The 14621-nt window shown below is 38.8% G+C and overlaps 1 protein-coding gene across 4 annotated transcripts in view; it reads left to right on the top strand.

Moving 5' to 3' along the window:
• The window catches only part of ECHDC1 (ethylmalonyl-CoA decarboxylase 1), a 53359-nt gene that overhangs the window by 10501 nt on the left and 28237 nt on the right, over positions 1–14621 (top strand). For 2 of the 4 annotated variants that reach the window (XM_005210692.4, XM_024996766.2), the window contains exon 2: positions 11349–11567. In XM_005210692.4, the coding sequence (XP_005210749.1) occupies positions 11349–11567 (219 nt within the window). Of the gene's footprint in view, positions 1–43; positions 113–11348; positions 11568–14621 lie in introns of those variants that run through there. The other 2 variants (NM_001035415.2, XM_024996765.2) reach the window with 2 other exon arrangements.

Here is a 14621-nt window from a genome sequence, read left to right on the forward strand (position 1 = left end):
TTTATTGGTCTGACCTGAAAGATGAGTAGATCTTAGTTAGCTGGTGAGTTGGCAGTGATAAGCATTCCAAGAAGAGAGACCAGCTTGCATAGAAGAATGGAACTGAAACAAGGTAAGTGGTGGGATTAATGAACAGGGTAGGTGGAGTTGACTTGTGGAAAGATTCTTTAGCCTGTCTCGTGTTGTGGATTCTCAAGCCTTGTGTGCCAAATTGTTATTGGCAAATATTATTTGTCAAGTACTGTACCAGGCATTCGGAGAAGGCAATGGCACCCCACTCCAGTACTCTTGCCTGGAAAATCCCATGGACAGAGGAGCCTGGTAGGCTGCAGTCCATGCTAAGGGTCGGACACGACTGAGCGACTTCACTTTCACTTTTCACTTCCATGCATTGGAGAAGGAAATGGCAACCCACTCCAGTGTTCTTGCCTGGAGAATCCCACGGACGGGGGAGCCTGGTGGGCTGCCGTCTATGGGGTCGCACAGAGTCGGACACGACTGAAGTGACTTAGCAGCAGCAGCAGCAGCAGCAGTACCAGGCATTGCCAATGTCCTCTTGCAGCTAAATCTAGTGGGAAGATTTGGTTAAAGGAATAGTTACAGCAAAGTTTGAGTGAAGGTTAATGAAGGATCTAAACATTGTGAGAGCAGACAGAGTATTTTGTGTAGTTGAGGGTATTAGAGGAGTTGATTTGGAGTTGCTTTGAGGAAGAAAAAACTGTAATGGGGAATCACATACTCAGAGGGTTGGAATGAATAGAACAACTGAAGGATATGAACAACTGAAAGAAGTTCATTTTGGCTGGCAGGAAAAAAGGTATATGTGGCATACTCAGTACATACACAGTATAGTGTATGACTCAAGTAGTGAAACTTGAAAGTTAATTAAGAAAGAAAGAAAATGAAGTTGCTCAGTCTTGTCTGACTGTTTGTGACCTCATGGACTGTAGCCTACCATGCTCCTCCCTCCATGGGATTTTCCAGGCAAGAGTACTGGAGTTGGTTGCCATTTCCTTCTCCAGAAGATCTTCCCAACCCAGGGGTCGAACCCGGGTCTCCCGTGTTGTAGGCAGACGCTTTACCGTCTGAGCCACCAGGGAAGTGAAGTGTTAATTAATGACAGCCTAAAACCAAATTCAAATGCCAAAAACGAGTCATATGCTGACAGTCTGAAACGGAATAGTTCTGATTTTTTTGTTTACTCTGTGCCTTATGCTTATTTTTTTCTTGCTCAGTATGTGTTTGTGTTTACTTTCTGGATATTTCCAGCACCTGATGAAACAGGTTACAGCTTCTGAGAGAACAGAGAGCTTAGTCTCTGTGTAGGGAAGGGAGCTTACTTGTTTGCCTTTGAAAAAGTTAGAAAACATGGAGAGAGTGAAACCTTTGATCTCGGACCTCTTCTCTTTCCCCTTTCTGATGGCATGGTTATGAGCTTGTTCAGCTGGGCTGAATCTGGTTGTGGTAGGACAGCAAAGCAACCAGCAGGATGGATTAGCAACCCTGACAGGCTACAGTCCTTGGGGTCACAAAGAGTCAGACATGACCAAGCAACTGAACTGAACTGATCCATATGATTTGTGGTAAGTTGCTCAGTCGTGTCCAACTCTCTGCAGCCCCAAGGACTGTAGCCTGTCAGGCTCCTCTGTCCGTGGGGATTCTCAAGGCAAGATACTGGAGTGGGTTGCCCTGCCATTCTCCAGAAAGTATTCATAATAGGCTCTCATCCAGTGTCAAGGATTAGACCCCTAATCTTGGAACTGGCAAACTTGAGAGGCTTGAGTTTCTCAGGTACTACTCTTTGCCACAAACAAGGGGATCTGAGGAGAGAAAAGAAGGGAGAGTTAGTGGAAGGAGGACAGGAGTTTGGGGGGCCAAAAAATGGAATCAATAGAGGAAAGGATCCATGAGGTTTTTATTATGAGGTTTCCATGGAAAAATGAGTATATCAAAGATGTCCAATGAGGCAAAAATATTAGTGACATAATGTTGAAATTTGGTAATGATTTAAGTGTAAAAAGGTACATCTGATGATGTCTATACTGATTGCCCTTGTTTTGGATATTGGAGTGGGGTGCCATGCTAAGTCACTTCAGTCATGTCTGACTCTTTGCAACCCTATGGACTATAGCCCCAGCAGGCTCCTCTGTCTGTGGGATTCTCCAGACAAGAATACTGGAATGGGTTGCGGTTTCCTTCTCCAAGGGATCTTCCCGACCTCGCGTCTCTTAGATCTCCTGCATTGGCAGGCGGATTCCTTTACCACTAGCGCCACCTGGGAAGCTTCATTGGAAGTGGTGGGCGGGGAGGGGGATGTATGTGAAGACAAAACAGACAGACTCCTTACAATGAGAAAAGATATGTTGTTTATTGATTCTATTATCCCTTCATAATTAAAAATGCTAATGATTTTATAAGTCTTACTCCTTATTTTCTATTTTAACTATTTTTTTATTTTCCCTAAACAGAATACTGTGGAAAACATAGGCAACTTTTTTCTTTTTTTAAATAGCCATCTAAGTTCTCATCAAGTTTCTTTGGCACAGTTCTCTTACATTAAAGTCACGGTCAACGTGGAAAAGACCTCACCCCCAAATGAATTTTACATTTAATGGTCTCTTTTATATATGACTATATATGACTTATCACTCGGGGCAAAATGTGCAGAGAGCATATTCTAGGCAAAAGCCAGCTTGGTCATGTTGTGTTTGGCTCTGTCTGTGTAGGCCCCTCAGTTTTGTGAACTGATCTGGCCAGTGACCTTGAGAGCTTATTTTTCCTAGACTAGAAGCAGGCCTAAGGAACCCTGAGCCCTACAGCTTTAATCTTCTTCAAATGCCTTCCCAAGATAAAGGCAGCCCCTGGTTCCATGTCCCACACAAGCTGAGAGGCAGAGAGGGGAGCATGAGAGAGAAGGCAGTAGAGATGAAAATGACGAAAGAAGGGAAATTAGAACAAAGAAAATTCAAAGCGGCAGCAGTACCAGTGGAAATAGTTTCACTCTGTTGCCTTCTACGGAAAGCTGTAGTGCTGTGACTGAATTACTTATCTTGGCTCAAAACCAATAGTTTTGTTCTTTGGAAGAAGGACTGGGGAAAGTAGATCAAGTCATGGGTTCTCCACTTAAGTTTGCCGCTAACAGTTACTAGGTCTTAGGCTCAGTACTCCCTGGGTAAAATGCCTCTGATTCTGAGAAAGTCAGAGAACGTAACTGCCTCGCTCTAACCCTTGTGATAGAAATCGTTATATAGTTAAAATATGAAGTACACTACTAACCAAATCCTTGTAAAATGTGAATCACTAACCACAGACATTATAAGTAGGTAATGTCTTATTATCTATAACTTAACCTCATTTCTTAAAAAGTGTCAGTATTTTTTTTAATCATGTGGTAAAGATTGTGTTGTATGCAAACCTGATTTGTATACCTGAAAAAAAAAAAAAAAATCAGACCCACAGCTCTTATCCTTCTTGTGAAGAGGGGTAGGGACTCCTAAGCTGGGAATGATAGTGGAGTGGTGGTTCTGCATCAAACTGACCAGGGGCCAATGAAAGGGAGACCTTCTTCTCTGGCTGACTCTAATACCCTTAAGCACTTAGAGCTACATATTCTGGACTTGGAATTCCTAAAATCCCCACAATGAAATAAACTTTTTCTGTCTGGCAGATAGAGATCTTTTATTTAGTTTGGGAAATGATGGTTAAGTATACAGTAATCACTGGGCTTCCTGGGTGGCTCTAGGGGTAAAGAAGCCCCTGCCAGTGCAGGAGATGCTGGTTTGGTCCCTGGATGGGCAAGACTCCCTGGAGGAGGAAGTGGCAACCTACTCCAGTATTCTTGCCTGGAAAATTCCATGAACAGAGGAGCCTGGAGGGCTAATAGTCCGTGGGTCACAAAGAGTTGGACATGACTGACCATACAACAATAACAACTATAGTAATCCCTATACAGTAATAACCACATTAGGTGTCATTTAGTACCACAAATGTTAAATGTAAAAACTCTGTGCGCTAAAACCATGAGTAAGATGTGGTCCCTGCCAATAGGGAGTTTTTAAATTTACTGGAGGCAGGAGCATCATTATGAGTCGTTATAATTTACTGGAGGCAGGAGTGTCTCTAATTCTTTCTTACCTGGTTTCTGGTCATACATCAAGTTTTAAGAAATATTATTACCTTTAATGAGGACACTTCTTAGTTTTCAGAACTGCCAGAGACTGCAGATACCTATGTGGCCACCTATAGCAATATGTGTGTTCTTTATTAAATATCTTCTATGCAAAAAACAGAATACTTACAAAAATTAGTTTTGAAATTAGTGTTTTAGAAGATTGGGAGAGATTATTGGTAAAGGCAGAGACATCTCTCCATTCCACATTTGAAATGGTATCCTTTAATAAAAAAAAAGTTTAATGAGAAATGTAGCATACTTGCACATAGTTTCAAAGCATAAGAAGAGTTTAAAGAACAGCAAAAACAAAAATAAGTACCTGTTTATCCATTGTCTAGGTTAGGAAATACAACACACTCATTCTGAAACCTAACTTTTTCAAAAGTATGTTAGGTTAGCTTTATTTATGTCTACGTTTATTTTCCTTCTAGCCACTGTACTGAAACCTGATTTCAAATTTAAGACAACAGTCTTTTATAGAAGTAATTTAGGAATAATAATATCACAGTTTCATAACATAAATATTTTTATTTCATCAGATACATATTTTATGTAAAATATATTCTTATCTGTTCAAAAGATTTGTGATTCTGGGCAGCTGTTTAGTTACTTGAAGTGATGCCTCAAGTTTTAAAGCTTTTTAATAAATTAATATTATGCTATAAAAATATATGTATTTATTTAGAGAAAAAGAGTAAGAACTTTGAGGTCTTTCCTATTGCTTCAGAATTTGACAGTAAGTAGGTGACTCCCTAGAGGAAAGCTTCACATATAGGTAAGCTTTCATTACTTATGAAATGGAAATGTGGGCCTTGTTTCTTGTTTTCTTAGATTTGTTTTGGAAGGGGAGTGGGGCTGTATCATTTTCATTCTAATTGATTAGTGCTAATTTGGCTGTGTGGATCACAGTAAACTGTGGAAAATTCTCAAAGAGATGGGAATACCAGACCACCCGACCTGCCTCTTGAGAAACCTATATGCAGGTCAGGAAGCAACAGTTAGAACTGGACATGGAACAACAAACTGGTTCCAAATAGGAAAAGGAGTACGTCAAGGCTGTATATTGTCACCCTGCTTATTTAACTTATATGCAGAGTACATCATGAGAAACGCTGGACTGGAAGAAGCACAACTGGAATCAAGATTGCCAGGAGAAATATCAATAACCTCAGATATGCAGATGACACCACCCTTATGGCAGAAAGTGAAGAGGAACTCAGAAGCCTCTTGATGAAAGTGAAAGAGGAGAGTGAAAAAGTTGGCTTAAAACTCAACATTCAGAAAACGAAGATCATGGCATCTGGTCCCATCACTTCATGGGAACTAGATGGGGAAACAGTGGAAACAGTGTCAGACTTTATTTTTTGGGGCTCCAAAATCACTGCTGATGGTGACTGCAGCCATGAAATTAAAAGACGCTTACTCCTTGGAAGGAAAGTTATGACCAACCTAGATAGCATATTCAAAAGCAGAGACATTAGTTTGCCAACAGAGGTCCGTCTAGTCAAGACTATGGTTTTTCCAGTGGTCATGTATGGATGTGAGAGTTGGACTGTGAAGAAAGCTGAGCGCCAAAGAATTGATGCTTTTGAACTGTAGTGTTGGAGAAGACTCTTGAGAGTCCCTTGGACTGCAAGGAGATCCAGCCAGTCCATCCTAAAGGAGATCAATCCTGGGTGTTCATTGGAAGGACTGATGCTGAAGCTGAAACTCCAGTACTTTGGCCACCTCATGCGAAGAGTTGACTCACTGGAAAAGACCCTGATGCTGGGAAGGATTGAGGGCAGGAGGAGAAGGGGACGACAGAGGATGAGATGGCTGGATGGCATCACCGACTCAATGGACATGAGTTTGGGTAAACTCTGGGAGTTGCTGATGGACAAGGAGGACTGAATATAGTTAGGTGAAGAACGGATACTCTGAAAGTATATAAGATGAGAGTTTCTTAAAGGTAGCCCCCTCTGCCAACATTTTGGCCACAAGACACTGTAGAGAAAAGCTAATCTGAGTTTACTTTTTCCTTTCCTTACTCCCCAGCAAATTAGGATGGTGCTTAATTTTTGTTCTACTTCTGCCTAAAATGTTAAAACTTGGAAAGAACGAAGGGAAGTTAAATATCATAATCCTATGCACTGATTTAGTATCTTCAGGTCCCTTTCTGCCTATAGAAAATTCTCAGACTTCATGATAAAAGTTTACTGGTGAAGAGAGGGGAAAAAAATCAGGTCTCTAATAAAGCTTAATAAAAGGAGGAATTTTGTTCTATTTTCAATTAGAGAATTGAGTTATTTTTGCTTAGTAAATACTTCATTTCTTTGATAAAACTGAAAATTTGTTGAGGGTAAAATTTTTTTTTCCTGAAATAGCTAGTTGATAGAGGGGAGATGACTAATAAGAACTCAGTTAATTTCCACTGAACTGTTACCAATTATATCTTACCAAATGCACATGTGTTTATATACTAGGATCCCAGTCCTATGAATTTCTTGACTATAAAAACCTACATGTAGTGTGTAATTTACTTACTGGGTCTTAAGCACAGAAACTCTTCAACCCACTTTTTATTCTTAGAATGAAACTATTGTCTATTTTAAATAATCCAATAAAGAATCCTGACCTGTTTTAAAAGATTTATCTTAATTGCTAATCTAGTCGTTATGTATATTTCTCAAATTTTGTCTTCAAAAAGCAAAAAGGCTTCCAAACTCATTTTGAAATGATGTACAGTAATTTGATCTATTTCTTTATTTTTCCCACAAACATTGATCACTGAACTTGAATCTGGGGATAGTGAAAGGGGAGATGAAAAAGAAAGAACAGTGTTTGAGGTCGAGATGGATTTTTTATGCACATGGCTGGAGTTGTGAGCTTATGTATGTTGTAGGAAAGGGTCTGCAGGAAGGGAGATGCCGTCCAGGGTCCAAGAGTAGTCTCTTGTCTAACATTTAGAAATGAATTGTTCCAGATGATAAATGTGTTGACAAAAAGTGGCTCCCAGATGAAGAGCAGCAAGGTAAGGGAACCCAGAGCTGCTCTGCCACGTGGCTTGCAGTGTTGGTTTTATGATAATGGAGTTAGTTTCTGGGTTGTCTCTGGCTAATCATTCTGACTCAGGTTCCTTCCTGGTGGCCTGCGCATTGCTCAGCCAAGATGGATTCCAGTGAGAAGGATTCTGGGAGGTTGGCAGGACATATGAATTGGTGTCGCACTCCTTTTGACTTCCCGAGTTCTTTCAGTTGGTGGTAGCTTCCGTGTTCCCTACCAAGGTCTCCTGTTGTAAGATAACTCATGCAAGGGGTTACTGTTGACCCTGGCCAGCGTAGGTGGTTTTGGGCAGTGGTTCTCCTATGTATATAGGCATGAGAATATAAGTTTTGTTTGCTAATTTAATTTGTTTCGAGCTCCATTGCTTGTCATTTCTCAACAACTCCTGAAATTTTTAGTGTAGATTTCCTCTGCTAGCTAAGAGAATCTTGAGAAAACTTGATATTTACATTTAGCAAATAATTTAGAAAGCCTCTAAAATCCTTTATTTTTTCATAGCTATTTCATATTTTAATTAGTAAAAATACTATATTTTTGAACTTCACCTTCCATTTCCAATAGACCTAAGTTTATCAACCTTTATCACTTTATTTCTTCTTCATGTTCATTTAGGTTCATGCTCAAGTCCTGAGAAGTCACCCTATTTTAAATCTTTTCAGTTTCTTTGAAAATGTATTTGTAGATTTGTGCTTTTAGGAGCATACAGTATAAAGGTAGCTCTGATTTTAAGGAGTAGTGTGAAACTAATGGTGGCCATTGTATTCATCCAGAGACATAGGTTTGAACTTTGTTGTAGGGGAAATAAAGGATTAGAAAAATAAAAAAGGTAGGTTGTACATGAGATATGAAGGAGGGGAAGGAGATTGGGAGATTGGGTTTTCTACTCTGGCTTTCTCTGTGGTTGATACTACAGATAGTTAAGGGAAGGAATAAAGTAGTTACAGGTTTTAGTAGATTTAAACTGATTTTGAGAAGCCTGTGGTACATCTAGAGGTGAGGAATATGGAAGTAGATTTTTGTTTGATTTAGGAGTACACAGGCATTTCCAATGGAGATGGAAATGCAGGATTTATTGTCATAAGAATTTTAATAAAAGCTGTAGGCAAACGAATAAAAGAATTTCTACAAGGTAGTAGTAAAAGGTTCAGTTCAATGCCATGCAGTGCAATCGCTCAGTCATGTCCAACTCTGCAACCCCATGAGCTGCAACACGCCAGGCCTCCCTGTCCAACACCAACTCCTGGAGTCCACCCAAACTCATATCCATTGAGTCGGTGATGCCATCCAGCCATCTCATTCTCTGTCGTTCCCTTCTCCTCCTGCCCTCAATTCCTTCCAGCATCAGTCTTTTCCAGTGAGTCAACTCTTCGCATGAGGTGGCCAAAGTACTGGAGTTTCAGCTTTAGCATCAGTCCTTCCAAAGAACACTCAGGACTGATCTCCTTTAGAATGGACCAGTTGGATCTCCTTGCAGTCCAAAAGATTATCAAGAGTCTTCTCCAACATCACAGTTTAAAAGCATCAATTCTTCGGCACTCAGCTTTCTTCACAGTCCAACTCTCACATCCATACATGACCACTGGAAAAACCATAACCTTGACTAGACGCACCTTTGTTGGCAAAGTAATGTCTCTGCTTTTGAATATGCTATCTAGGTTGGTCGTAACTTTCCTTCCAAGGAGTAAGCGTCTTTTAATTTCATGGCTGCAGTCACCATTTGCAGTGATTTTGGGGCCCCCCAAAATAAAGTCTGACACTGTTTCCACTCTTTCCCCATCTATTTCCCATGAAGTGATGGGACTGGATGCCATGATCTTCGTTTTCTGAATGTTGAGCTTTAAGCCAACTTTTTGAGTCTCCTCTTTCACTTTCATCAAGAGGCTTTTTAGTTCCTCTTCCCTTTCTGCCATAAGGGTGGTGTCATCTGCATATCTGAGGTTATTGATATTTCTCCCGGCCATCTTGATTCCAGCTTGTGCTGGAATAAAAGGTAAATAAATAGAAAAAATGGGTAAAAAAACTTGGAAGAGGCACTTTACAATAGATGATATACAAATAACAAATTAGCATATGAAAATGGAGTTTCACTTCATTAGACATCATAGAAATGCAAAGTAATACCACAATGACTGTATCACTATCTAGAATACCTAAAATGGAAAGAAAGGAAATAAAAAGACATTAGCAAATGATTAATAAGATCATGGAGCAACTGGAATGTTCACTGTGTTTGGATATGAAAACTCTTATTAGCCAATATCTCTTAAAGTGGAACAAATGAACTGGTATGATCATTATGACCAGCCCTTGGAAAATGGCAAATGGCAGTGTGTGTGTGATATGTGTGAGTGTGAGAAGGAGAGAGAGATTGATATGTAGAGTTTGCTGATACTTTTCACCATGAGTAATTTCTGTGGGAAATAAAGCCCACTTGCCCAGACTGAAAGAGGAACTTGGAGACACTAGGTGCAGCTAGAAGAGAGGCTTTATGACGGTCTTGCAAGGTCTGGTGTCTGGTGGGCAGGCATACCCAGTGTCATTAAAACAAGCAGTTTTATCCCCTAGCATGCAAGCCCTTCCCCCGGTTCCTTTTTGGCTGAGTACTGTGTGATGAACAGTCTTCCTGGATGTTGCCTAGGTTTGTTCCCTCTCTCTATATGGGCTTGCCCCTCCCTGACATCTTGTTTCTTCCTTTCCTGTGCACTCATTCCTGTTTTCTGTTTTGAATTCACTAGTAGAATGAGCCTCCATGAAAATCCTAGACATTCCACTCTCCCTTTGTTTGCCCGGACTTTCCAGTTTTATAACCCTTATGGTTACTGTGTCAGTAAGCTGTTAGGCCACTTTGGCTGGTAGTAATTTTTCCACCCACAGTCAGCACCCTTGAAAATGGACCATTTTAAGTTTTTTTATTTCTTATAATTTCAAGCTACCAGTGGTTTAAAAAAAACAACTTGCAAAATTCTTCACTGTTTAACAATCAGTTTTAGCCAGCTGCTGCCTGATCTACTACTTCTATTTTTAGATATAGCCAACAGAAGTGCATATGTGTTGACCCAAAGACAGATACTAAAATGTTCACAGCAGCTCAACTTGTAATGCCAAAACCCAGAAACAACCCTAATGTCTGTTTACATTGGAATTGATGAATGGTGGTATATTCATATAATGAAATACAACAATGAAAAGAATGGACTATTTAGAATTTCATTACACATAATAATAGTAATAGGTGTCACAAACATAGTTGAAACCAGACAAAAGACGATATACCATATTTTTCAATTTGTATAATGTTCAATAGCAGGCCAACTAATCTTGAGTGTTAGAAGTCAAGATAGTTGTTATCCTTATTTGGAGTCATGACCAAAAAGTGGCACAATGAATGGTGGACCTTATAAGGTTCATGTTCTGTTTCTTGATCTGAGTGCTATTTACTTGAATGTATTTGCCTTGTGAAAATTCATTGAACTGTAACTTATGATTTGTATCATTTCTGAGTGTATTTTTTATGTCAGCAAAAATACTTACAAAAAAGCATTTGAACAAATAGGTGATTACCCGGAGATGAGATATGTAAAATGAGAAGAGTTGACAGAACTTTGGGGGATGCAGAAACCTTACATATGTGTTCCTATTTCTTTCCCTATTTTCCTTGGGACTCCTTCCAGCTGTTTCTGTGAGAGCATTACATAAGATAAGGATAATACCAAGAATACCGCTCTGTTGCATTTCTGCCTAGAGGTTGTTTCCAAAGGGACTTTTGGACTGAATTTTTTCTTAGATTTAGAGTTAGAAGAAGAACTGCCATCATGAAGAAGACTCCCTGAAGGCAGGAGATGGTGCAAACTACAGAACAGCAAGTTTTCTAAACCCTCCTAGTGTGTTGGATCTCAGTAAATGTCCTGTAACTGTGTCATCATCTCCTAGTGATGTACTGAAATCATGTACTTTGGGAATTGTTTGGTTTGAGAAGCTGGGAAAAGGGAAGTAATCCGGTACTTAGAGTGCTTTGAGAAGTAGGGAAGTCCTTTCAGTAAACAGAAAGGTTCCTCGCTAAAGCCTATTAATGTGTTATATTAGAAAAGTGTCTGTTTAGCTAGACTACTGCCTACTTCTCTCTTTTTTCCAGAAATGGCAAGTCTTTTGAAGACATCGCCTAACGCTGTAAAGAAAAGATTGCTGCATCAGATAGGATTGTCACTTTATAATACTTCTCATGGCTTCCATGAAGAAGAAGTGAAAAAAAAACTTGAACAGTTTCCTGGTGGATCCATTGACCTTCAGAAGGAAAACAGTGGCATTGGCATTCTTACTCTGAACAATCCAAGCAAAATGAACGCCTTCTCAGGTATAGAGATCTTTGTTATGTTAAAGAATGATACTAAATCTAACCTGCTATCTTGTGATTTTTATTCTTAAACTCTGTAGACAGAATTCTTGAAAGTCATGGTACTCTTTGTAGAACATGTAAAAATGAAAAGCTGTCACATGAACCAGGAATATTTTTAAAATTTATTTATTTTTAATTGGAGGATAACTATGTTGTAATATTGTTTTGGTTTCTGCCATACATCAGTCAGTCATAGGTATACATATGGCCCCTTCCTCCTGAACCCCCCCTTCCACCTCCCACCTGATCCCTTCTATGTTGCCACAGAGCACTGGTTTGAGCTCCCTGCATCATACAGAAAATTCCTGCTGGCTATCTGTTTTACATATGGTAGTGTATCTGTTTCCATGCTCCTCTCTAAATCTCCCCCAGCTTCTCCTTCCCTCACCGTGTCCACAAGTCTATTCTCTATGTCTGTGTCTCCATTGCTGCCCTGCAAATAGGTTCATCAGTTCCATTGTTCTAGATTCCATGTATATGTGTTAATATATGATACTTGTTTTTCTCCTTCTGACATAACTTCACTCTGAATATTAGGCTCTAGTTTCATCCACCTCATTAGAACTGAACTGACTCAAATGCATTCCTTTTTATGACTGAGTAATATTTCATCGTATATATGTACCACATCTTCTTTATCCATTCACCTATTGATGGGCATCTAGGTTGCTTCCATGTCCTAGGTCTTGTAATAGTGCTGCAGTGGACATTGGGGTACATGTGTCCTTTTCAGGTTTGGTTTTCTCAGAGTGTATGCCCAGTAGTACAATTGCTGGGTCATATGGTAGTTTTATTCCTAGTTTTTTAAGTAATCTCCATACTATGCCCCATAGTGGCTGTACCAGTTTACATTCCCACCAACAGCGCTAGAGGCTTTCCTTTTCTCCACACCCTCTCTTAACATTTATTTTTTGTAGTTTTTTGATGATGGCCATTCTGACCTGTGTGAGGTGATACCTTGTGATTTTGATTTGCATTTCTCTAATAATGAGCTGTCGACATTGAGCATCTTTTCATATGTTTATTAGCTATCTGTATTCTTTGGAGAAATGTCTGTTTAGGTCTTCTGCTCACTGTTTGACTGAGTTGTTTGTTTTTCTGGTATTGAGCTTCATGAACTGCGTATCTATTTTGGAGATTAATCCTTTGTTAGTTGTTTCATTAGCTGTTATTTTCTCCCATTCTGAGGGTTGTCTTTTGTTGTCTTTATACCTTGTTTATAGTTTCCTTTGCTATGTAAAAACTTTTAAGTTTTTAAGGTTCCCTTTGTTTGTTTTTATTTCCCTTAATCTAGAAGGTGGGTCATAGAGGATCTTGCTATGGTTTATGCCAAAGAGTATTCTGCCTATGTTTTCCTCTTAAGAGTTCTATAGTTTCTCATCTTATATTTAGTTCTTTAATCCATCGTGAGTTTATCTTTGTGTATGGTGTTAGGAAGTGTTCTAATTTCATTCTTTCATATGTGACTGTCCAGTTTTCCCCACCACCACTTATTGAAGAGACTATCTTTTCTTCATTGTATATTCTTGCCTCCTTTGTCAAAGATAAGGTGCCCATAGGTACGTGGGTTTATCTCTGAGCTTTCTATCTTGCTCCATTGGTCTGTATTTCTGTTTTTGTGGCCATACCATACTGTCTTAATGACTATAGCTTTGTAGTATAGTCTGAAGTCAAGCAGGTTGATTCCTCCAGCTCTATACTTTCTCAAGACTGTTTTGGCTACTCAGGGTCTTTTGTGTTTCCATACAAATTGTGAGATGTTTTTTTGTTCTAGTTCTGTGAAAAACGCCATTGGTACTTTGATAGGGATGCATTGAATCTGTAGATTGCTTTGGGTAGTATAGTCATTTTCACAGTATTGACTCTTCCAATCCAAAAACATGGTATATCTCTCCATCTGTTTATGTTGTCTTTGATTTTTTTCATCAGTGTCTTACAGTTTTCTGTATACAGCTGTTTTGTCCCCTTTAGGTAGATTTATTCCTAGGTATTTTATTGTTGCAGTGGTAAATAGGATTGATTCCTTAATTTCTCTTTCTGAAGGAATGCAAATAATTTCTGTGTATTGATTGATTTTGAATCCTGTGACTTTACTAAATTCACTGATTGACTCTAGTAATTTTCTGATAATATCTTTGGGATTTTCTATGTATAGTATCATGTCGTCTGTAAGCAGTAAGAGTTTTACTACTTCTTTTCTTGGATCCCTTTTATTTCTTTTTCTTCTCTGATTGCTGTGACAAGTACTTCTAGAACTCTGTTGAATAATAGTGGCGAGAGTGGGCACCATTGTCTTGTTTGAACTAGGAACATTTTTACTAATTGTGTGTTTTAATTATTTTTAAATATATGAATACAGATATTGATAAAATTAATCAAATTGAGCTTGATTATGTTTTCCATGGAAATTTTAAGTGCTTAATAACTTCATTTGTGTTCAGCTGTCACTAGGAGACAAAGGGAAGGATATTTCAAAGATTAAAAACTAAAGAGAAAAGCCTAAAATGAAAAAAAAAAGTTAGTTTAATTTTTTTGTGAACTAAAATAAGACTGTCATTTTAACCATGTAATTCTAATAATCAGTGAAAGCACTGCACTTGCCTATTTGCTGCCCCTTTTCTAACTCTGAGATACAGGTAAATACCTTCTATTGCTAGGCAACACTCTTGGCATATAAGAATTTTACATTTAAGAGACCTCAACGTCCAGGACCTGGATAATTTGTAATTTTTTGCCAAAGCTCAAATTTGAGTTATTCTACCATGATGTAATACAGAAGGCAATGAATAACCTTGCTGACTACCCAGCACTCATGTTTCAAGGTGATTTTGGCAGTCTCTGTTTATCAGTTATATGCTTCATGGAGGGAGGGGGTTGTGAATTATATTTTGTAGTAGCATTTGAAATATTGGGTTCAAAAATATCCCAATAAAGTTTTATGTGTCTTTACATAATCATAACTATAGACATAATTCGATAGACTGTAAACTTTGTAAATTATCAATGATGTCT

The sequence above is a fragment of the Bos taurus genome, chromosome 9 (genome assembly GCF_002263795.3).
Source record: "Bos taurus isolate L1 Dominette 01449 registration number 42190680 breed Hereford chromosome 9, ARS-UCD2.0, whole genome shotgun sequence".
In the NCBI taxonomy this organism is placed as follows: Eukaryota; Metazoa; Chordata; class Mammalia; order Artiodactyla; family Bovidae; genus Bos; species Bos taurus.